The sequence below is a fragment of the Pleurodeles waltl genome, chromosome 6 (genome assembly GCF_031143425.1).
Source record: "Pleurodeles waltl isolate 20211129_DDA chromosome 6, aPleWal1.hap1.20221129, whole genome shotgun sequence".
NCBI classification, from domain to species: domain Eukaryota; kingdom Metazoa; phylum Chordata; class Amphibia; order Caudata; family Salamandridae; genus Pleurodeles; species Pleurodeles waltl.
Window position 1 is genome coordinate 1,165,083,009 of NC_090445.1, and position 25,366 is coordinate 1,165,108,374.

Here is a 25,366-nt window from a genome sequence, read left to right on the forward strand (position 1 = left end):
CTCTAACGTGTAAGGGACAGGGAAGTGTTTATATAATAAAACAACTGATGTTCTTAGAAAATGTCCCTACGTAAGAATGTGTATTTTTCTATGAATACCAAAGACAAAACTTCTAACACGTTCACCGGCAACCTATCTTACAGCAGCCTTGAAGGAAGCACAGAGTGAACAAGAATGTCTTGTTTGAGAACGTAGTGCTAGCCTAAGCAAGAACTGCTAGATAGAAATAAATAAAGCAAGACCGCAAAAGTGGCTATTGTTAAAATAATAAAGCTGAATAAAATAAATCTGTTAAAGTGCACAGCAGTAGGCCTAATGTGCTAAAATAACGCGCATGAAGCTATAAGTCAAATGGCTCCACAACAAATGGACCGTACAGCAGAAGTGCTGTTTATGACCTGCCAACATACAGATGGAAGTAAAACTCCATTTTTCTGATGGATACAACTACCTGTGGATTCCTCACCTCATGAATACTCCCATGGCGCCAGCATTCAACGGAAATCTTCTTACTAGTCTCTGCACGTCGACGAGGACGTCACTGTCTCGCACGCGACGCCGTCTGACGTCATACAGGCAATAAGAGGTCCTCGACGACGTGCGGACGTCAGTTCCCTTTTTTCCGTGCATTCGAAACGGTTATCTTCGAGGGAGCAACTGTTCAGCCCCACGGTGACGCCGCATCCTTCGACGCCGTTGCCCTCTCCGGCGTCACCAACTTCGCCTGGACAGGCGTCGGTGATTGAGGTTTTGGAGCCTCAAGTGTTTTCTCCGGCGCAGACGCCGAGGCCGGCGTCGGGGTCGCCTCCGAGACAGGCACCCCAGTATCCGGCTTTTCCCACCCCTGGAGCCGATAGTTCCGCATTCTTGAATGCGATGTATGCCATCTTCCAACAGATGGCTCCAGGGGGTGCTCCGGCTGGGCCTTTGGCCTTTTCTTTGGGTGATCCTGCGCCTCTTCGGCCGGCACCCTTTATGCCCTTTCTCCCGTTTGGGAACGTGGGCTCGGCGCCAGTGTCGGCGCCGGTGACCGCTCCGGTGGCTTCGGAGGGATTGGCCCCAGGGATTTCCATCCCGTCGACGTCGAGATTTCGGCCTGTGACTCCGGTGGGTCCATCTGTTTCAGCTGCTCTTCAGTCGGCGCCGAAGTTACCCGTGGCGCCGGATGCGGCGTCGGTGGCTTCGGAAGATCGGCGCCGATCTCCGACTTCGGCGGAGGCATTGTCGACTCCGCGGATTGAGCAACGACTGCATTCAAGGAGGCGTGCTCTCCGGGTACTAGAAGAGCAGGAGTACCAACGAGCCCTAGAGGAAGGAGAGCTAGAGGACTCGGGTGATGGGCTGCGTGGACTGGAGTCGGCCAGTGGGCTGGACACTTCCCCTGAGTGGGACCTTTCGTCCCCGGGGGAATATACTGAGGAAGCTGCTTCCTTTCATACAGTGGTACGGAAGGCAGCTAGTTTTTTGGACCTGCCTTTGCCGGTGGTGGAGGCAAAACAAAACCTTTTGACGGAGGTGTTGCATCCGGCCTCAGCCGCGGCGGAGCCTCTGTTACCTTTTAATGACGCTCTGCTGGATCCGGTTTTAGAGGTGTGGAAGAGGCCGGCATCTTCCCCAGCAGTTCACAGAGCCGTGGCCAGGAGGTATCGGACGGCTCCAACTGATCCTGGTTTCCTATCTAGGCACCCTACGCCGGAGAGCTTGGTAGTGCAGGCCTCCTGTTCGTCCAAGTCAGCGCCTGGTTCTTTCCCGACGGTGCCTGGGGACAGAGACTCAAAAAAGCTAGAGGCGCAGTCGAAGAAGATTTTTTCGTCCTGCAGTCTGGCGTTAAAAGCCACTAATGCGACCTGTATCCTGGGGAGGTATATTCATGCTCTGATGGATGACATCTCCTCTTCGTTTACAGAGCTTCCCCAGGGTCTTTTGGATCTTGTCTCTGATGCCCAGGCTGCTGCGACCCAAATTATCCAGACGGGACTGGATACCACCGACTCGGTAGCCAGAGCAATGGGCACAACTGTGGTGGAAAGGAGACAGGCCTGGCTCCGTAACTCGGGCTTTTCGGCAGATGTACAGTCCACATTGTTGGATCTCCCGTTTGATGGGGACAAACTGTTTGGGGCTAAGGCTGATTCGGCCTTGGAACGTTTTAAGGAGAGCAGGGCCACGGCTAAGTCGTTGGGACTCCAAGCTCCTTCTTCCACGGCCTCTTCCAGATTCTTCAGGAGGTTTCGTGGATTTGGGCGTGGCTCTTCCTCCTCTTCCTTTCGGGGAAGATATCAGCAACCTGCCTCTTCCCATCCCTATAGATCTTTTAGGGGGAGGGGTAGGGTCCGCACCAGGGGAGCCTCTCAGCAGCACTCTGCCTCTTCCTCATCCTCTGGCGGGGTGCAGCAGGGGAAGCAGCCTTAGGCTTCCACCATTTCCCCACTCACTCCTCTCCTGTAGGGGGAAGATTACAGCATTTTCTCACCAAATGGGAGACTGTTACGTCGGACACTTGGGTTCTCAGTGTTGTGGGAAAAGGCTACACCCTTCCCTTTCGGGAGTTTCCGCCCCTCATCCCGCCCCGCCCTTCGTATTGTTCACAAGAACACCTCCTGTTGCTAGAACAGGAGGTAGAAGTCCTCCTTTTAAAGGGCGCGGTGGAGTTGGTCCCGGAGCAGGAAAGGGGTCAAGGAGTTTACTCAAGGTATTTCCTGATTCCCAAGAAGGATGGTCGTTTGAGACCAATTCTGGACCTGAGGATCTTGAATTGGTTCCTCAAGCAGGAAAAGTTCAAGATGCTGACCCTAGCACAGGTGCTTTTGGCGTTGAACATGGAAGACTGGATGGTGTCTGTCGACTTGCAGGATGCTTACTTTCATATCCCGATACTCAAGTCACACAGGAAGTATCTCCGGTTTGTGGTGGGATCGCAACACTACCAGTTTGCGGTCCTTCCGTTTGGTCTTACTTCAGCACCTCGAGTCTTCACGAAGGTGATGTCGGTGGTTGCGGCAGAGCTCAGAAGGAAGGGGATAGCAGTATTCCCTTACTTGGACGATTGGTTGATCAAAGCCAAGTCCCCGGAGCTTGTGTTGCGTCATCTGCAGTCAACAACCCAGTTGTTGTTCGACCTAGGCTTTTCGGTGAACGAGCCCAAATCTCACCTGGAGCCCTCTCAGCGCCTCCTGTTCATAGGGGCAGTACTGGATACAACATTGGGTCGGGCCTTTCCTCCGCCTCAGCGGATTCAAGATATTCAGGATTTGGTTCCAATGTTTCGAAATGGAGCGGTAGTTCCAGTCCTCAAGGTCCTTCGTCTGCTCGGTCTTTTTGCCTCCTGCATTCTGTTGGTCACGCATGCTCGCTGGCACATGAGGGCTCTTCAGTGGTGCCTCCGAAGGCAGTGGTCTCAACACAGAGGGGATCTAGAGGGTACTGTCAAGATCTCCAGAGATGCTGCTGTGGATTTGAAGTGGTGGATTGCAAGCAACAATCTTTCACAAGGAAAGCCGTTCCAGCAGTCGCCACCAGTGGCCACAGTCATAACGGATGCTTCCACTCTAGGGTGGGGAGCTCATCTGGGGGATCTGGAGATCAAAGGTCTTTGGTCTCCAGAGGAACAGATTTTTCACATCAATCTGTTAGAGTTACGGGCTGTACGTCTGGCTCTCAAGGCCTTCCTCCCTTCCCTTCGTGGTCCGTCGGTACAGGTCCTAACGGACAATACTACCACGATGTGGTACATAAACAAGCAGGGAGGAGTGGGGTCGTACCTTCTCTGCAGAGAAGCTCTTCGACTATGGTCCTGGGCAAAGGACCATCGGATTTGCTTGATAGCAAACCATCTGGCCGGAGTCTTGAACGTGCGTGCGGACAGTCTCAGTCGCCACTTCTCGGCAGACCATGAGTGGCGTCTCCATCCAGATCAAGTCCGTTTAATCTTCCAGAAGTGGGGGTTTCCTCGGGTAGATCTGTTCGCCACTCGAGAGAACGCGCATTGTCCGTTGTTCTGCAGCCTTCAGTATCCGATGCAGGAAGCGTTGGGGGACGCGTTTCAAATGACCTGGTGCGGCCAGTTGCTTTACGCGTTTCCTCCCATACCCTTGATTCCTCGAGTATTGAGGAAGATTCGCCAAGACCGGGCTCTAGTAATCTTAATAGCTCCGGATTGGCCAAGGAGGGTGTGGTACTCCGACCTTCTCCAACTCTCAACGTGCCCGCCGCTCCGTCTCCCTTTCAGGGCAGACCTCCTCTCGCAGTCGCAGGGGCAGGTTTTACACCCCAACCTCCAGAGTCTGCACCTACATGCCTGGAGATTGAACGGGGCAACCTGAGTTCCTTCTCTCTCCCGCCTGATGTAGTGGATGTTATTTTAGCGGCCAGGCGACACTCCACTAAATCTATCTACGCTAATAGGTGGTCTAAATTTGTTGCGTGGTGTGGAGAGAGGCAGATTGATCCTTTGCATGCTCATCTATCGGACGTTTTGTCTTTTGCTCTATCTCTGGCGCAGAAAGGTTGTGCAGTGGCTACCATTAAGGGTTATTTATCGGCCTTGTCAGCCTTCATATGTCTTCCAGACCAACCATCTTTATTTAAATCCCCTATTGTTATCAGATTCTTGAAAGGTCTTCTAAATCAATATCCTCCAAAGCCATTCGTTATGCCACAATGGGATTTGTCCTTAGTCCTGACTTTCCTTATGGGGTCCCCTTTTGAACCTATGCATTCTTGCCCCTTGAGGTATTTGGTTTTAAAAACAGTCTTCCTGATAGCTATAACATCAGCAAGGAGAGTGAGTGAGTTGCAGGCCTTATCAGTAAAACCCCCTTATACAACTTTTTATGGGGATAAGGTGGTGTTGAGGACCAAGGCTGCTTTCCTCCCGAAGGTTGTTTCACCCTTCCATTTGGCTCAGGCAATTACTTTGTCCACGTTCTATCCTCCGCCTCATCCTTCCAAAGAGGAAGAAAGACTGCACCGTCTGGACCCAAAGAGAGCGTTGAGCTTCTTTATCGATAGAACAAAGGATTTCAGGCTGGAGGATCAGCTGTTTATTGGATACGTGGGCAAGAGGAGAGGAAAGGCAGTCCACAAGAGAACACTATCCAGGTGGGTTGTTCTTTGCATTAAAATATGTTACTCTTTGGCAAAGAAGGATCCTCCTGAGGGCATTAGAGCTCATTCCACCAGAGCTAAGTCGGCCACTTCGGCCTTAGCCAGAGGTGTTCCTGTGGTCGACATCTGCAAGGCCGCAACTTGGTCGTCCCTTCACACTTTTGCAAAACATTACTGTTTAGATTCTGAGGTTAGAAGGGACGGCCATTTTGCACGGTCAGTGCTGCAGGATTTCTTGGTTTGACCATTTAGGCACCCACCGCCGGGCGTGGTACTGCTTTGGGACTCTATTCATGAGGTGAGGAATCCACAGGTAGTTGTATCCATCAGAAGAACGAGTTACTTACCTTCGGTAACGACTTTTCTGGTGGATACATTAGCTACCTGTGGATTCCTCACGGTCCCACCCGCCTCCCCGTTGCCTTTATGGTCTTGCCAAGTAATCCTTGAGTGCGCTCCTCTTGGTCTTTGAGGGTGCAATAGATGTATATATATAATATATTTATATATATATAGGTATATGTGTATATATCTTTATGTATATACTTGGTGTGTGTATATATTTTAAAAGAGAGAGTTTTATATATATATATATATATATATATATGTACATAAAAAGATTTACAGTTATTCATACAATGTGGTGTATTTTTACAATATAATGGATGTTGCTTTGTTCTTTCATTGCATTGCCTGGTTGTTCTCATGCACGTAAAAAATGATTGGTACTGACGTCCGCACGTCGTCGAGGACCTCTTATTGCCTGTATGACGTCAGACGGCGTCGCGTGCGAGACAGTGACGTCCTCGTCGACGTGCAGAGACTAGTAAGAAGATTTCCGTCGAATGCTGGCGCCATGGGAGTATTCATGAGGTGAGGAATCCACAGGTAGCTAATGTATCCACCAGAAAAGTCGTTACCGAAGGTAAGTAACTCGTTCATCTTGAAAGTATTGGAAAACGTCTGCATTTGTCAACCAGCCAGTGTTAAAACTCCAAACTCCCTGTGGAGTGGTATCATGGCTTAGAGCAAGCTCCAGTGTAGCATGGTTTCCTAGTCACCTGTATCCGAACACGAGAGGCAACCTAGACTGCCATGGTCAGGGGGAGGGGAAAAAAGTACAGTGGACAAGAAAAGGACTAATACGTTACTAAAAAGTTCATGTACCCCTTGTCTGGGAATGCCAGCTTCTCCAAACATCAAGTCGCCTAAATGAGGCCGTCCAAGTCCAGAGAAAGGAGACCCAACGCATGTCATATTTTGTTTTACCAGAAAACTCCTAGGCTCTTTCAATGATTGTTTAAATTTTTTTTGCCTATCAGTCTGATACCTACGACTTCCTCAACTATGAGTGTTTCAATTGTTAAGGCTTGCATGATAAGAAGGGGGTGCTATGTAAACACACACACAGATGTTTGTGGTTCCTTTTCCCAGTGTTCTGGTACCCTCTCCCCTGCTCATACGTCTGTTGGTAACCAGACAAAGGATGGCCACCCCTTCCAAAAAACCCTTTATACGGCCAGGTTGGAAACCCCACCAAAAAAGGCAAGGCAGTAACAATTTGTAGTGTGAAAACGTTACCTCTGTCATCATTCAGCTCTTCAGCACTCCATGATTTCGCTCTAATGCACTCCCAGCTAGATCAGCCATCTGTCATTGCTATGTAACCAACCTCATAAACTGTACACTCTGCAGCTGTACTAACAGTGGAAACTCACAACCTGTAAAACAATGGAGGAACTATAACACTTGTCCACTATTCAACTCTCCATATGCTTTCACCTCATTACATTATTCAAACTAATAATGCAAACTAAACTACTCCATTAAACTTAAATAACCCATCCCTGGCCCTTGACTGATCTAGTCAGTGTGTACCCTCCACCTCTTGAATACCATCGAGGTAGCCACCAATCACAACACTAAATCTTCATGTGATCAAGTGACCTTCTGAAAAGAGCACAAGAAGCAGGCCGTCCAACTGTAGAATGGCGAAGAGATGAAGAATGTGAATTTAGAAAATTTCTTCCCCTTTCCTCTGGTGTCTAAAGTTGTAGGAAAGTACCCTCTTTTTGGCATGCTTACCCCCTATTTTTGCCTTCTGTCAGTGTTTTTGGACTTTGTTCACTGGGATCCTGCTAACCAGGACCTCATTGACTGTGCTCGCTCCCTCTAAATTTGGTTGCTCGGGACTCAGCACACCCCACAATTGGCATACTGGTGCCCCCATGTAAGTCCCTAGTATATGGTACTTGTGTACACAGGGCATTGGGGCAGGCTGCGTGAAATGGTGCGTGCACCCTTTCTCTACAGGTCACTGCACCAGGTCACTAAGTCACTCCTTTGGCAGGCCCTTCTAGCCCAAAGGGCAGCTGGCAGGTACCCGTGTGTGAGGGCAACCTTGCATGAGTAGAAGTGCCCCCAAGAACTCCAGCTCCATTTTCCTGGACTTCGTAAGTGCGGGAAGCCATTTCACCCGTGTACTGGACACAGGTCACTACCTCTGTCCAGCTACATAATGGTAACTCCGAACCTGGGAATGTTTTGTATCAAACATGTCTGCATCATACCCCAATACTGTTGTCAGTCCTGGTTGTTCGATTCCATGCACTCTGGGGGCACCTTGGAGTCCAAGGTCCCCCAGTCCTTGCTCTGGCATGAAACTGGACAATGGAAAGGGTAGTAACCACCCCCTTGTCGACTACCACTCCCGGGATGGTGCCCAGAGCTCCTTCAGGTGACCACTTGATTCTGCCATCTTGAATCCAAGGTGAGTAGAGGTCCCAGGGAGCATCTGAGTTGCCAGGTCAAGCAGGTGACATTACAGCCCCCTCCTGATACGTGGTCATCCTCCTGGGTGACCAATCCTCCTTCCTGGACTATTTAGGGTCTCCCTCCTGGATGGGTCTTCAGATTCGATGTGCAAGATTCCAACAGGACTCCTCTGCATCATTTACTGCATCTTCTGACCACCGGGACTGCAACTGGACCCTCCAGGAACTGACAATCTGCAACTCCAGCGACGTCTCCACTCTGCAACATTGTTTCTCTGCCTCCTTTCAGCAACTCTAACATTCCCCTGGCTGGGCATCCTCTGAGGGTGATGAGTCGTAAGCCTATGCAAGAAGGAATCTCCCTTGGAGTGGAGGAGTCACTTTCCTGCATCTGCGGGCACCAACTGCAATGACTGGCTGCGTGGATCTTCTCTCCTCAATAGCTGTATGGGTCCTGCATCACAAGTGGTTGTCTGGAGTGGTCCCCTTGGTCCTCTCTACCAGCTGTCCAACTTGGGAGATGGTAAGCCCTTGCCTCTCCTTGAAGGACAGTACCCCTGTGCACTGTGACTTATGCAGCTACCAAGGCTTGTTTGTTTGTCCTCGAAGGGATCTTCAGACTGTGTAGCCCTGGCCTCCAGCACTCTTCCCTGTAAAGCACAGTCTCTTGCCTGCTCTTCCAGCGATGTGGGACTCCTCTTCAGGTGTGCTGAGTGGGCCTCACTGCAACGCGTGTGCCTATTGCCTGAGGGTCACCTGTGGGGGCTGCCTTCTCTTCTTATGTTTCTCCCAGCTTCCAAGGGTCCCCTCGGACTCCCCTCCTTAGGTCGAGTCCCCTGGACCTTGCTGGTCCTCTTCAGCCTTGCAAAACCTTCTTTTCCAACTCTTGCATTTGCCAAGGCCTGTTGGTGGTTTTCCAGCACCAGTGACTGGCCGCATCATGACTGCTGATGTGGGACATTGCATCACTTCTGGAACTCCTCTTCTGCTCCTGTGCTGCACTGCTGATTCACTTCATCCTCCGTCTACCTGGTCCTGCATCCATGGAAGGGTGGGTAGTAGCTCCTGCCACAGCCGGACATTCCAGCTCCAACTTGACTTGGTCCCCTAATTTTACAGGTCCTCTTCTGTCCGGGTCCCTCTTTGTTTTCTTCCAGTCTTGTCTGGGTCTTGCACAGTCCTTTTCCAAAGTTCTCTTGTGGGTTTGGGAAAAAACAGGTACTTACCTCTTCTCTCCTTGTCACTGGGGGGCACTCTGGTACTTATCCTTTGGGGTTCGTAGTTCCTCTAGCTCCCCTCTACTGATCCCACTTCCTTGAATGGGGGGGCTGCCTTTCACATTCAACATACTTAGTATTTGGTTTGCTGACTTCTAATGTGTATATAATAGTGTTTACTCGCCTCCTAGTGAAGTATTGCCTATACAGTATTTTATTTTAGTATTTGCGTTACTACAATAAAGCACCTTTATTTTTGTAACACTGGGTGGTACTTTTATGTGTGTAAGTGCTGTGCGCAGGGGTGTGGAATTTAATAAAATATCTACTTGTAAATGGTACAGATTGCTTATTAAATCTACTTGTCCTGTAAAAAAATAAAATAAATCTACTTGTCCCTTTGGTGTCATGTAGTGCGGCGACAAATTACGGCAGCAATCTCATTAAGTAAGAGCTCTGATAATATAATGTTTTAAGGATTTTCATCACCTCTTCTCTAATCTTTTCCCATAATGAGAAAGTTGGAAATTTACTCCTGACAAGGGCAGAAGTAGAAGTTCTTCCTGGTTTGGGGGGGGGGGGGAGAAAGTGGTTAGAGTGAAAGGGAACTTGTAAACGCTCAACAGATTTTCACATGAGCAAATTTACACATGCATATTTGCTTGTGCTAAAATACATTTCACAAATATTTTCTAGGAGTACGATTTCCTGGCCTATTTCTGTAAGTTATTGTGAACTTATGAAAACCTCTAATTCAAAGACATACCGTTAGTGCACTTTTGTGACTTTCTTTAAGAATCTGGTCCCTAATTAGGTCTAATGTTGACAAAGACCGTTTGTTTTTATTAAACTTTTATTTCTGTCTCTATTAGGTGGTTTTACTGTGAGTGATCGCATTGTGCTCTACTACAAGGATCATATTGGCACACAAAGTAGTTTTGTTCAGTGCCAGGAACCACTGTGGGAATCAGTGGTGTAACGAAACTGGATGGGGCACCCCTGCAAAGAACATGGAGGCCCCCCACTCCAGACACTCTCAGGGCAGGTACTGTGCTGAGGGTGCCCCGTGGAGGTGGGTTGCGGGGCCTTTGTTACGCCACTGGTGGCAATATGTGCTTTTTGAGACCAAAAAACGTTTTTCCTTTTTGCCAGAGTTTGCTACAATTGTGAGAGCCTGGCAGCTCCCACAAAAATAAAGTGTTACAAAAGCTACGTCAAAACAAGACAGGCATGGGTGAAATCAAAAGGCTCACAAAAACAATTTATCGGATCAGTTGGCTTTGACACTGCTTGTTTATTTTCATGTTTCACATAATCGTGTTGAAAATGGTAACAATGATTGTCCATTAGGAACATTTTTTGGGAAATGCTAGCATGCATCAACAAACACATTTTACTGAATGACGCTTCAAAGAAATAACACCTAAAATGACACAGCAAAACTTTTTTTTTTTTTCTTTTTTTTTTCCCCACTTGCATTTTTTTCTGAACATTTTATCTTGAAAGCAAAGAATAATCACTCTTGCTTATAAGCTTCTGGAAACATTTGCATCTAATCAGAGAGCATTCTGGGAGCATTATACTTAACCTCATATTGTTAAACTTATCAAATGTGTACACTTTTATTTTAATTTTATTTTTTTACTGGAACCACTGTCCGTACTGCAGTGGGACCTTAAAACGTTTATTTATAGTGCTCACCCTAGTAATGAAGGCTTTTAATTATTGAACCATAAATAAAAGTTTGAACAGCATTAACGTATGGAGACACATATTACCTCAACTGTCGACAGTTCCCTTCTCTGTAAACTGTCAAGGCAAAGGGTTTGTGTGCAGGGTGTTTGGCCTACTTGTCCAAAGGACAAAATAAACATGAAAACTTGTTGCCCTTGACCCCAAACAATGTGTTCCGGGCATCGGGCAATAGGAATTCCACATCCCTGTGTGTGACTGTAGTGGTATTGCATAAGCTTTGCATGTCTCCTAGATAAGTCTTGGCTGCTCATCCACAGCTAACTCTGTAGAGCCCTGGCTTCCTAGACACCTCATTAATAGGGGATACCTGGGCCTGGTGTAAGGTGATAACACCATAGGTGCTCACCACACACCAGGCGAGCATCCTACAGTTGTGGTTTCGATACCAGCGGTTTCTGCTGTAGCAAGTTTTAGAACCATCATTTCATCATCTCCCACCACCTTATCCCCTTGCTACTACTGCACCTTGGCGAGCTATCGCAGACCCCCACTCCAGGACTCGTGCTTTGAAACCTTCCAAAACTCCTCTTCAGTTTTGGTCTCAACACATTTTTTTCGAGTCTCCCTTTACCGAGTTACATCATATGTCTTTGAGTTACTCAAATTTGGTTCTATCTTCCATCCAGTTTTAAGCCACCTCTGGTTTGTCAACGAACTACGCAGCACCATTGAGAATAACCCTCCGGTTAGCTGAATGAAGCAGCATGTAGTTTAGCTGCATCACTCAGTGCTTCTGCTTGACTGCCATGAATGATTTCTGAATGGGCGTTGTACTCAGTCCAATAACTGGCTTGTTTTTCACATTCACTTTATTTTGTTGTTGGACAACACCTTCCTTATCGTGATCCATCTGGTGGATAAGTCAGGAGTGAGAAACTAAAGGTACACCAGTGGTATACTCTGCATCTGCTCTTCAACAGTGCCCGCTTCTTCCAAATCAATGCACTCCTTCTCACTAAGCAAGAAGGAAATCCCCACTTTCCAGCCTGTTCCCAGGAGTGGTTTTCAAGGCTGCCAGCGGAAGAGGCTCTCTCTGCGCAATCCAATAAGTAGAGCGTCTCAAGCTTAGCTTATTTACAAAGGAAAGGGGTGAGAGGGTAGGGTCCGCCTGCCAAACAGGCACTCGTCCTCGATTTTCCCCTTCTTGTAAATTTAAAATGTTAGCAATAGGAAATCCTTTAACTTTATCTCATGACATTTTTGGCCTGTTTTTTTTTTTTTTTTTTTTTAAAGATGTCCGATTTCAGTGTGTTTCATTTTTCAGTCTGATTTACTGATATTGTTGTATGCTGTTTTATTAGGATTTTTTTGGCTTTCACTCTAGTAGCCATTGGTCCCACAAGGCCCTCCAACCTTTAACCTATCGTTGAGTGTTAGTACCAGAGAGTTAGTTAAAACCTTGAAACTGATCTGGCTCAACACAAACCTTTTGTGTTTTCACCTGTGCTGTTTTTTTCTTCTAGATCGTACTGACTTCTCTTCGGTCCTGGACTTGAGATAGTCTGACACAGGAGCATAGGTTGAATTACAACATGCAAATTATCTTTTTCGAGACCCTGACTCAAAAGCTGCCACCAGGGTTTCAGAGCTGGTGCAGCCCACTCTTCATGAATGCTTCCATCACTTAGCTGCGTCTCTTACCTTTATGGACAATTGCACTTGCAAACAGGATTTCACTGCTTGAGAGATTTTTGGTGTGCTTCCACCTCCTGATGCTGATGTCTCATCTCTCACTTGGTGTTAAGTTGGGGATTTCAATGGAAAGCACCAAACACCTGTTTGGATTGTAAATCGCTTCCCTTCAACAAGGCTGCTTCACTTACTTCAGTGCGTTGTGACATTACGAGCTTTTTAATCCATTTGTGTTTCTTCCCTTTCATCTTTTGTGGCACTACATTGAATTTGCACAGATAGCTCATTCTTTTTTTTTTTAGTGGAATTTGCATTTTCGATAGTAAAACACTCATTTGTTTATAACTTAAATTCCTCCTCAATTAGTTTGTAACGTCTATACTGCCAGGTCTTTTATACGCTCAGAACTATTCACTTGTAGTTGTAAGGCTTTCTCAAATATTCTTTTTTGATATTTCTGTAGCGGTGTACCCACCAAGGCAGTCCTCAATTTAGTACAATTTTCAGCACTATTTTCTAGATGTCAGCATCAAACCAGTCCCCAATCTCGTACAATTTTAGATCTGGCTATATGTTGCTCTGACTGGAAAGATTGTCTTTCACATTAATTCTGCCTATTAACATTACTTTTGACTTCCTTTTTAGCCTAGCAATGATACCTGTTTTTGCTGGAAACAAAATGTGCCAGCAAACAATGCAACTTGCCGTTCCCATCACCCTTCTTTCTCCAAACCTTATGTATATGTATCCCTAAAACGCACTAATCTGATCAACCTCCTTGACATCAGCTGTTCGCACAAGCAACACACCGCATTAATTTGCACCCCCACAAGGATGCTACAGTGTTTGATTCACCAGCTCATAGTATGCTGACTTTACTAATCCCATTCACACACATATGAAGCTGCTGCGGTATTACAAACTAAACCCTAGCCCTAGCTCAATTCATGCTCCCATTTGTGTTATGGACGTACTTTTCCTACAAGGATATTTTGTCTGATGGGAAGTTTGGCATCTAAGGCACGGCTCTTATTGTCCTCCTCTCCACTTTGCTCTACATCACCGTGCATCTAGCTGTCTCCAAATTACCTACATTCATATCTTCTATAATTCACCATACGAGAAACAAATTTTGTTGACTACACCTGTTTAAATAGCTGGTCGAACAGTATGTTTTTCAGAGACCCTGATATTGGGCAATTTCATAGCCAATCGCTGTTGTACTACATATAGTCTCCTCCGTTTAAACCGTTGGTACTAATTTCCTTACACTCCGCCCACAGTAAGAGGCATACTCAACCTCAAAGTAGCAGACCTCTTTAACAGTAAATTGCCCACCAGACGTCAATGCTAACTGGTTTAATCATTTCCTAGTCCATTGTCATCCTCATCACCATTCATAAGGGCAATTGAATATCTTATGTTTGTTACAGGCAAGTTACCAGGAAATGGTCACAAAGGATCCTTTCTTTGCGGGTATTCTTTAATTTCTGTATCCATCTTGACTAGTTTCAAGGAAAGGTTGTCCATTCTGTCTCTTTGCTTAGTACAAGGTACATCCATAGTTGCTTACAAGCAGCAGCAAGAGATTTCAGAATGAATTTAATGAAGCCATATGTGATCATTTGCTTAATGGTTGGTGGTGTTTTTGGCACTAATTAGCCATTTTTACTTTATTTTAAAACCCTTCCCACAGATTTATTTTGAGACCTTGCACAACAGAATACACACACCTCTCCCATTGTCTACAGTTTCATTTGTAGAAAGAAAGATGAGTATGCATTATTTATAACAAATGTTGGTACAGTTCTAATTAACATAACATGCTATTCAAGCTTGTTCACTCTTACAACACATCTTAGTTGATGCATAACCGGTTGAAAGACAGCATAAAGTCTGAATTTAAAGAATGATCTCTGGCTTCTCCAGTTATTCACTTTAAATTCTCCCTTTTTCCAAATGATTGTGAGAATTTTATGAAACGTTTAAAACATTTGTTTGTACTCGCCCGAACCTGACTGTTCAGCCGTAGGAACCCTACACAGGTTTACATCTTCTTCAAGCAATAAAAGACCAATATGTGGCAAAAAATGGCTCGAGCATTTTAAATATTTGTAGCATCAATACAACAAAATTTAAGAACCTTTCCAAAGCTGACTCGGTGCGAAAAGAAGGATCAAAATGTTTTTAAGGAAAGCCTTTAGGGCAGGTGACTGAAAGGAAGTTACAAGGCAATATATATTCTGTTCTGTTTGTAATAGGAGGAAAACAGCCCCTTCTCATTGTTTTGTCATAGCTGGCGCTCTATGTAGGTGCAAAGAAACAGCATAGTCAGTCTGGTGATTCTTTGAGAAGGAAGCTTAGTTGTAGACACTGTTGGGGGGCGAATGGCTGTGTGGGAATAGAACAGAACTCGTATATTCACCTTTACCAGTCCAGTGCAGATATTCTGCAGGAAGGAAGTAATAGTGCGCGAGTATGTAATTTTATAAAAGACGTACTTTTTCTTGGAACGGGATGCTTCAGAAATCTACCTGTCTTGTAAAGACTATCACTTGTCCCCGTTGGTTCTATGCAGTAAGGTGACAAATTGTGGCAGTGTTCATATACCAGAGCTCCGATAATAAATAGCCTCTTGTGGTGTTGCTCTTGTCAGGGTCTGGATTCCTAGTAAACTCTGATTTTTGCTTCCATTCCACAAATTTCCATATAGGGGTTGGAAGTGTGTAAAGCATTGGATCTGGGTTTGGGATACCCTCAGAGTCTGTGCCCACCGCTCCGTCTAAGCACACCCACAAACTAAGCTGTTCAGCAATCTCTTCCTGCAAAGAAAAAGGTTTGAAATGAATCCTAACAAGGGCAGGAGTAAAAATATTTCCAAGGTGTGGAAGAATGGGAAGTAAGCCAAGCAAATTTGCAATTGCTCAGCAGATTTTTTTTTTTTTTTTTTTTTTTTTTAGGACCAACTCAATCGATTTAAATTTCCTCATTTGAAAATTAAATTTACAAATGTTTGTTAGTTTATGGTTTAAAGATCTGCTTCTGTAAACTTTTGTGAATTCTCGAAATTCTTAAATCTGCACCAAATCACCTGAGGGCACACATTTGTGACTTTTTTTTTTAAATAATAGAATCGAGCCCACCCCCCCCCCCCGACTTATATTCTTGTTGCCTGCAGTAGTTTTATACTGATTTGCCATTATTCATCTTTTACTTTCGTTGACGTGCACCCAACATGTTTTACTAAATGATGCTTTGGAGGAATCCTATTTATTTCAAATGTGTAGGAGTTAAATGTTTTTAAGTAATTTTTTTGTGTATGTTTTATATTAAAAGCAAACATTTGCCAATCTTGTTTTAGTGCTTATGTGTATTAGCATAATTAGACTGCATTTTAAATAGCCTCTAATTGTTACATTTTGCAAAGTTTTTAAATGTTTTTATGCTGGAACCAGTGTCCGTAAATGCAGGATTACCTTAGCGCTCTACCGCTTGACTTTGACTTTAGTATTAATAACTGTTATCTACACATTTGAGCCACTTCTACATAAGGATTTACATTTTGCTTTTAATGGCAGACAATTCTGTTTCACAGAGCCACACCTGGTCCTTAAAAAAGCCAGCTAAAAGGTTAGTGCTGCAGGGTGTTGGGCCTCCACCCTGCAGCACAAAATAAACACGAAACCTGTTGTCCTTGACCCAAAACAATATGTCCTAGGCATGGGGCTATGTGAATTTTATCCCTCTCCTGAAGTGTCAGCATCTTACAGACCTCTTACTGGCTGTCAGTTTAGGAATGTCTGTAATCAACTTGCCCTTCACACAGATAAACTGACTAGAGTCTTGTAACGCAATACACAAGTACGAGCTGATGTAGTGACTGATGCGCACAGCCTTCACCTCTTACCTCCCGTCTGAAGTCTATGGACATCCCACTTACTTTTATTTTCTGCCTGTTCTCAAATTCTACTAATTGATAACTTTCCAACTGTAAATCATGAGCTCTTGTTTCTATGTTCTTGCCTGCCATGTCAATGGAGCCTGCTGCTAGGCCTTTACAAAACGTCCTCCATTCAAGTATATGTTCAAGTTCCCTCATCTAGTTGTTGAACACCGTCCCTCTCCTCCGCCATTCAGTTGGACTTCCCTAATGAATCTTCTAGCGCTCCTCATAGAAAACATACCATTACCGCAAACAGCTTTTTCTCAGTAGCCACGCAGACTGAAAGCTTCATAAATTGCATACGTTCTGTGATGTGTAACCTTACTCAACTTGACAGTGGCCTTTCCTCCCACTACTTGGAAGACCACAACCTGTGGCCGATTCACTTTGTTGGTTGTAGCTCTAAGCACTCTGATTCTGCCCCCATACCCTCCACACTCTTCTTGTTCACCCTACCTTTCTGTTCCTCCTGTGCCACATCAAAACCAATCTGATCCTGGTTAGAAGTTAAGAAACTACTAGAGCAGCACCCATGGAATTGAGTCTGCCCTGAGAAATGGACTCTTGACTATTTAAAAAAATTAAACCGTATTAGAAGATTAATATATATACTTGGGAATTTGGGGGGTATATTAATCCTGAACCCCTCTAGCATGTGGGAAATACGTTTTTATGTTGCTTTTGGCAGTCTCTGATCTGCCTCTAATTTCATTGGTCATACGAAGACAGGGATGCCCTATATTTCTGATTTATTAGAAGTCACCCCAATATGTTATGGCTTTCAATTTGGGCTAAAAAGCAAACTGCTTTTTTAAAAGCTGTGTTAAATAATTTTTTCAAGTTGAATAATGTTCTAGGTATTCCCTGGCTTAAATATGTTTAGGAATCATTTATGGATTTTGGCATCCCTGAGCTATTTGAAAATCCAGACTGCATTGTTGAAGTGAAATGTAAAATAATATATACGCTTTGTAAGACCTGTATGAGAGAGTATATGGTCAAGGTGTTAGTCTCTCCATTGGAGAAAGATTACTTGCCCCAGGTTTTAATAAAATTAACTGAACCCTATTTATTTATTGTTAGAAACCCCCGGTTTAGATGCTGTAAACCCCGATTTAGGCTAAACATTATGCACTTTCTTTTTCGTTCGCTTTAGCTGGTTTAAGGACGAAAACATTTCCCTCCTGTCCTTGTGGTAATGTGCTATTCTGATACATTATATGCTCTATTATTGTGTATATATCTCTGCAGAAACACTTTCTTTATTTCCGGTTTTTAACATTTTTCATACTCCCTCACATAAGGAGGCATTTCTTTCAATTCCGCAACTTCCACCCAAGTATATACGTTCAGCAGTTTTAACATCTATTCAGATGTCTTTAAAGATCAGGAAAAGCTATGGGAACGCACATTGATTAAGAAGTTGTGGTAGTGGTGTGAACGTCTTCTGCATAAATCATTGTTTTTGAAACCTTGCTGTACTGTATTACAGGCCCTTTTACTTCTATGTGTCAGTTGGTGGCAAATAATGATTTTATTGTTATATATAAAGAACAATGTAAAATAAGACATTAAAATGTCTTGTATTTTTGAAGATATTTAAACTTGAAGGCTAAAAACTAAGTTTTTATCCTATGCTTGATTTGTGGGAGCAGCAGAAGTACAGCAAACAGAATATAGTATGGACGTTGGATAGCTTCAGTTGAAGTGTGGCAAAATAAATCATGCAGTGGGAACAAAAAAGACAGTTATGTCACAGTCCAAGAGAATGCTTCATCTTTAAAAATTAAAACCAATTCGAGAAAAGCTCCAACATTAGTTAAAAGGTGGTTGTTTTTTTTTTTTTTTTTTTTTTTTCCTATCTTTTTGTTTGTGGAAAAAAATGTCAATTCTTTTAATTTTGTTAATTTTTTTTTATATGTTTGTATACTTGTTGATGCATTTTTGTGTATTGTTTTGAGATTCAAATTGTAGCACTTGGTTAGGTCCCTGGATTCGAGTAGTGGTTCTGTGAGGGTCTCCGAATTCGAGTAGTGGGTCAGTGAGGATCCCTGGAATCAGTAATGGTTCTCTAGGGATCCACAGATTTCAAACGTTTAAGAACCACTGTTCTAGACTCTTTACAACTAGTACTATCTCTGCTTTTTGGTTTAGGGATTTGAGTGATCTTCCATATAGTTGACTGGGGTTTTGCATTTCTTCCATCAGAGAGGATCTCAGCTCTCCAGCGGTTTGTCGAACCTTTATGTACAGCACAATGCAATTGTTTTAAAGGACAGTTTACTGTGTGGCTTAGTCAAATTTCCATCTCAATGTGGTCATAGGAATTAGACTGCCAATATGTTGTCATTTTGATCTCCAAAAATGGCAAAGGTGATAATCTTTACTGGTCTCAAGAAGATAATCTCATAGGAAGCCAACTATCTACCTTCCCTTCCACATTTTAATCTTTGGTTTTTATAGCCTTGATTTATTTCCCCTCGGTACCTCAAGGTTCAGTGTTTTTCATCTCCTCTCAGAAAGCTGACCTTTTACAAAAATGTTCACAAATATTCTCTGGGCTCTTCAAGTTTTTGCTTCCCACACATACCAGAGAAGAGGAAGCAGACAGGTGACATTAATCATGTCCTACACCATCAAGCACAGAGAAATGTGTTCCTACTATCGTCTCCTTCTAGTGGTATTGGAAAGCTATGGAAAATAGATCATTTCTAGGGAATGTTAATGTAACCAATTAGTAGACTCATATATCTGTCCCCTAAAGAGGGAATTGTGCATTACGTTGCCTGTCTTCAACCTGCAGACCTGTTTGTTACCTTCAGGTACATTTGTGAGTGTATGCTGTTTGGGGGAATCTGCGTTTTTTAATCGATTAATAGGACCATCTGGAGTGAGCTTTTCATCTAGGTTGATTAGAAGACCGCCACCCCACCCCTTATGCTTGGTGGTCCTGGGGGGTCCTTAATAGCTCAACCAGTCGTCTTTCCCCATTGAATGTTTCTTCATGCACGTAGGAATGAGCTTTGGTAGGCCTGTGGGAAGAGGTAGTCCTCTAACTCCAGCCTGTCTGAGTTTGACAACCTCTACTAGATTAGGTTTAGCCCATGGTTCCCTTTCCTTGTCTCAGACTAATCTGGATGTATTGAAGTTAGACGTTAAGAGATTCACAATGGCAGGTGCAAGATCTCTTGGTGTCTTGGTTAAGGTTATGCAGTTGAGCCTTAATCAATATCAAGCTTGTGTGTTTTTATTTTTTTAATATAATGTGTGTGTGTACATTTTTTTTTTAATTGCGTTATTGCCATTTTTTACCTCCTCGTTTGGTAGTCAGTTGGAATCCTGGAGGTCCCCTTCTACCCATGTAAATACCTACTTTAAGGGTTTTGTAAGGTTTATAGGTGTTGCTACCATGCTATTGGAACATTTGGCTATCATTGATATGAAACTTGGAACCCAGAATTGTTTTTAGGGTCGAGCCTGCGTCGCATGTGCTCGCGCATGCGTATTGCTAGCGAGACGCTTTAGGTATTAGAAAAGGGCTCGGAGCCCCGTCGACGTCACGTCTGTCTTTCATTGGCTTGCCTGTTAGAATCCACTTCTTGTGATTAGTGGAAGGCACGCATACGTCATGCCCTTTCCGGTGGTTAGCCCTCCTCGAGCTCAGCGACCAAGTACAGAAAACATGCGAGGCTCGCTGTTTCCCGTCAGGTTTGTGGACTACACTTTCTCTATTTTCGCAGCGTAATCTCGCTGGGCAGAAGTAGAGCGCTTTGCATACTGTCGACCTTGTTACACAGTTAATTGCACTTTTGCCGGTTACGTTCATAATTGCACTTTTACCAATAGGTATTATTACGTGTGAACTGTAGCAGCACGATCGCACTGTTTTTTTCTTTTAATGCAAGAAAAATCAGTTTGGGAGTTTACAACTGGGAAGCTGTAACTCAAATGCGAGACCCTATTGCATTGCAAATGCTTGTTTTATTTGCCTTCACTCGAAGGGTAGGCAGGTAGACTTTGTTTTTATCCCTTTACATTTTTTATTAATAAGTGTTCTGTATACACATCCTTCTTTTCTTCTTAAGGATCTTTAAGCATTTGATGCGGTGCACTGCAGTGGATGCAAGGCAACATGTCAGCACTTTACATAACTTATGAACTATTTTTTAGAGGTTTGTAAATTTTCATTTTATGTTGTTGATGGTATGATTGTGCACTAAATACGTATCTTAAATATACCTTTTCATATTCATTGTACTTTAATTGTTTTGTAGGTAACGGAAGCAGAAATGTCTTTCATCTTTGAGTGGATCTACAATGGTTTCAGCAGTGTGCTACAATTTCTAGGTAGAGTGCAAATTGGATTTTCATTAAGTTACATCTTACCCTGTTGGTAAATCTTAAATGTGGTGTTTTGAGCTATGTTTAAAATATATTGTTGTAGCATTATTTGAAGATGACTGCTGACATAACTACCAATGATGCCACTTGCAGAAACTGAGACAGTGTCTTAAACGTTTAGATAGTAAATGCCCTGGGTAAATATATCCTAGTGTGACTTTGTAATGCTTACTACTTAAAGCCACCATTGACTTAAGATTTGTACTATTTATAAAATTCCTATGGAACTAGTCTGCTTGTGATAAAAAATAAAAAAAAGAAATACTACCCTGAACAGTGTTTAACTTTGTTTTAAAATCTTTAGCTGTCTCAGATGCTCTGTATTTGCACGGTTACTACCTTTGCTGTAATTTGAAGACTGGATAGTTTTGTTTCTATATATATTTTAAATAACAAAGCACACAGGCAAATAACTTTGAATGCAGCCCCCTCCCGTCTGGCCCTTTTTGAAATCACCAATGTCCCAATCACCTTTTTGAGGCAACTTTAGGGTGCATCAGAGTGATCAAAATGGCCCTCCTGTACAGTTTGCCATGTGGAAGTTGATGGTCCACTTTAAGTTTGAGGTCTTAGGTGACATGTTTTGGTGGCTCCTCCTGAGATGTCATTACTATGAGAAGCATCCAAAGATGAGAAGGCTGTATAAAAAATAAAAAAATTAGTTTCCAAGCTCTTTCTGTGGTGGAGACTGTATTTTCCTGCATATTCATCATTATCCTCCCACTTTATGAAATTTGATGTGACTGGGTTTTGTTTGACAGTCTTTTCACATTAAATGAATAAAATAAACACTAGTAATAGGTAATTTGATCTATTTTATTCCTTCAGTGGGTGACTGTAAAATCTGGTTGATTAGGTCAGGTGGCATTGACAGACAAGCCAAAACAATTACATTTCTGTGTTATTACTGTATGCTTACACATTTAGGCCATACCTAAAATTCTAAAGGAGGTGTCTACTGAATGACAACTCAAAAGGCAGTCTTAATTTTAGAAGGTGGAGCCTCACTAATTCCCACAAGGATCTGCTCAGCGATCCACAATGTAATCCCAGTTTAAATTGTGGTGTATCAGCTGCTTTAAATTTTTCACACAACCCATCTCTTTTCTATTATTGTTGCTCCTCCATGAGATCCTCCTCAGTAGTCGTAAGCATTGAATTCTTCCCATTCACAGGATCACAGAGCACTTTAAAAATGTTTGTGAGCATATTTATCTCTATATGTGCGAGTGCAGTCTCTAGTAGGTAGTTGTAGCTAGGACCTAGTTGTTTTTTTTTTTTTTTTAAACCAGTTTGCCACTCACTTCAGCTGCTGTTTTGAAATGTTTGGGGTAATTTGTCAAGCAGGGTGGAGAAAAAGGGATGGTGTCCCCAACCGTGCTTTCCCCAAGCAAGTTCCCATAGGGAATTTAGACACGACTACAGCCCGAATTGCTCACAAGAAATATACCAAATTTGGCAGAAGGGTTAGATCTTGGTCCAAAAAGAGTGCCTTTTAGGTCAAGCGTGCAAGCAGTATGACCGGTTGTAAGTATTGTGGGCTTTTAACCACTCCCACTGCACGCCCATCACATTCACCTGTTCATGGACTTACCTTTCAAAAATCCTTTATCATCATTGGTAAATGCTTTAAGTTTGTCCCTTCTTGGGATGTTAAGTTACCACCTTGCAGACCTGCCCCTGTTACAAAGATAATTGCACGACTTCTGATATGTTAGACTGGGAGCGAACGTCTTTTTCTTTCTGTGTCTCTCCTTCATGCTCCTGCTGCTTTGAACCGGCTCGCTTATGCCAACTGTTTTACTTTTCATTTTCAACTCATGTGGCAAGAAAAGTCTGTTTAGGAATTTTATAATGCTAATAGCTTAAACCGAGCAAATGCCAGACCCATTGCATTGCAAATGCTTCTATTAATTTGGCTTATTTTTGGAGTTATTAAAGAAAAAAGTTAACTGGACACTTTCATCCCTGTTCCTTATTCAGCATGGTATGAGCCAGGACTACCTCCTCTTGCTGCCTACTCTTTGCATTAGTGATTGAGTGCCTAGCATCATGGCTTAGGGCAGACTCACAGCTGCAGGACTTCCACTGAGTCAGTGACCATGAGGACAGGATTGTATTATACGCGGATAACATGTTATTGTACATCAAATCCCCACTGACATCTCTACCCCATTTGAGTTGTATTCTAGGCATTTATGGAGATGCTGTGGGACTATATGTCAATTGGGACAAAACACACTATATTCGGCTGATTGGGCTCAGCTCACTATCAAGTGCCAGACTACTGGTTAACTAAGCACCCTTGTGCTAAATGAGCATAAATTTGCCCGACACCCACAGGTGGCCTATGACGGCGACTTGGAGGACTGAGCTCGCCTTCCACTTAATATAATGGGGCCTGTAGCACTTTATAATAAGATCGTACTACTTTGTAAGACAGATGATAGTGCTCCTCCTCTATATGCATAACAAAGTTACCCATTCACATTCCCCTTGTCCTTTTTCATTGAGATATCCAATCAATGACAACAAAGAAACACTAGGCGTGCAAGTCTCCCAGAGTGGCGTCTGCGAAGTGCACGGCCCTGGTGTACAAGGGTGGTCTTGTGCCCCGTATCTTTGTCTATATTACATTGTACCTCAGATGTTCCCTCTTGGGAGGCTTGTTCTTTGGTGACCGCCACAATTTTGCTTGGCCTTTGGAGCTCTTTTAGCTCCCTTGTTGGAGGATATACAGCCTGCTGTATGGTGGCACCCTCTCTACCCTAGGTCTCCAAGATCCTCTTTCTATGCTAGAGAGATGGTCTGGCCTCCATTAAGAGGATTGGGAAACCAAACGCTCTGATCCCCTTATGGAGGGGGACCTTGCTGAATCAGGTTGCTCAGTTAAAGGTTTTCCACATGTTGAACCTAATTGGGATTGCCACACTAGGTGACCTGTGGCAACATGACGACAGTATCACTCAACCACCTTAAGATAGAATTTGGGCTACACTTCTCATAATTTTTGTATTTGCTGGTGCAGCATTTAGTATGCGTCTGCTTTGAGACACTATGAATGGTAAAGCTTCAATCCCTGTAGGCCAAGCTAGCACTGGGCCCGCTGGTTAATAAGGGTCATGACTATACAGCTCCCTGCTGCTTAATTCACCAGACATCTTGCTGATGCTCTGCAGGATGTGGGTAGAAGATATTGTGGAACTAGAGGGTGATGCCTCTAGGCGGTTGACCATCCCAGCCACCCTTAAACTGATGCAGTTGAAATACTTTCATTGCACGTACTAAAGCTCAGACCAACTGTGGAGGATGGGGAGGGCTATTGTGCCCCCAAACACTAGAAGATCTGGGCCCATCGCTTTCTAGGTCGACTTTTGATGAAGTAGAAGCCTTACTCAGTGATATCTTTTGTGATGTATCTTGTACTGGGTCTGAGTTTCACTATAACACATACCTGATAGAGACTTCGAGTTGCAGATTCCTTACCTTGAAATTCCCCCAGGCGCCAGTCTGGATCCGTAGATTTTTCTTCGAACAGTCCATCTGCATGACGTTAGGTGGTGTTGGTTGCCTCTGCGGGCGTCGTTGGCATCTTGTTTGCCATGATGGCATCGCGTTCATATATAGGTTCCACCCTGGCGCGCTGACGTCAGTTCTTTTCTTTCCACACCAGCCTACGCGCAGATCAGGAGAGAGATACCTCAGTCACTTTTTGACTACGACGACATTTTTGTCTAAATATTTTTGACAAGGTCGTGGATGCGTTGAGGGATGTCCTGCTAGACCGGTTTTAAGCCCTGCAACTTCTGTCACCCAATGATGTAGGTGAAGGATCCGCACCTTGTGTGTCTTTGGTGCCTGGAGTGCGATCACGACAGTCTAGCTCAGAGTGTCGAGCCATGAACCGGAAAGCTTTGAGGGAGCGGTCACTAAAGCTAATGGCGGCCTGACACTCAACTCCGCGGCGCTCACGGTCTCGTTTGAGAGGAAGGTCTTGGGTCTCAGGACCGGCCGCGGAGTGACCACCCCTCTTTGCCCTCGTGACATTCGGGTCATAAGAAAAAGAAGTTGAAGAACAACAAGTGTTCTTCGTCTTCACCCCGTTGCTCAGATGATTTGGCGCGGGAAGAGCGTCACCCTATATTAGATCTTCGGTCCCTCAATCTCTTCTTGCAAGAAGGAGAAGTTCAAAATGTTGAAATTGGCTCAGTTCTTATATGCCCTGGACCCAGGAGACTGGATGGTAGTGTTAGACTTGCAAGACGCATACTTCCACATCCCTGTGTTGCCGGCCCACAAACGTTACCTGCGATTCGCGATAGGTCATGAGGACTTACAATTTACTGTGCTCCCTTGTCTCTTGACAATTGGCTGTTGAAGGCGAACTCGCCCCAGACAGTCATCTCCCATCTCCAGACTACGGCAAATCTTTTGCATTCGCTGGGGTTCACTATCAACGTGCCGAAGTCACACCTGACTCCTTCTCAGACGCTCCCTTTCACTGGAGCTGTTCTGGATACAGTTCAGTTTTGGGCATA

The 25,366-nt window shown here is 44.1% G+C and overlaps 1 protein-coding gene across 1 annotated transcript in view; it reads left to right on the forward strand.

Annotated features, from left to right (window-relative positions):
* SAR1A (secretion associated Ras related GTPase 1A) overlaps window positions 1-25,366 on the forward strand; it is a 193,870-nt gene that overhangs the window by 25,447 nt on the left and 143,057 nt on the right. The window contains exon 2 of the mRNA XM_069240378.1: window positions 20,702-20,774. Coding sequence (XP_069096479.1) covers window positions 20,717-20,774 — 58 coding nt within the window. The 5' untranslated portion in view covers window positions 20,702-20,716. The remainder of the gene's footprint in view (window positions 1-20,701; window positions 20,775-25,366) is intronic.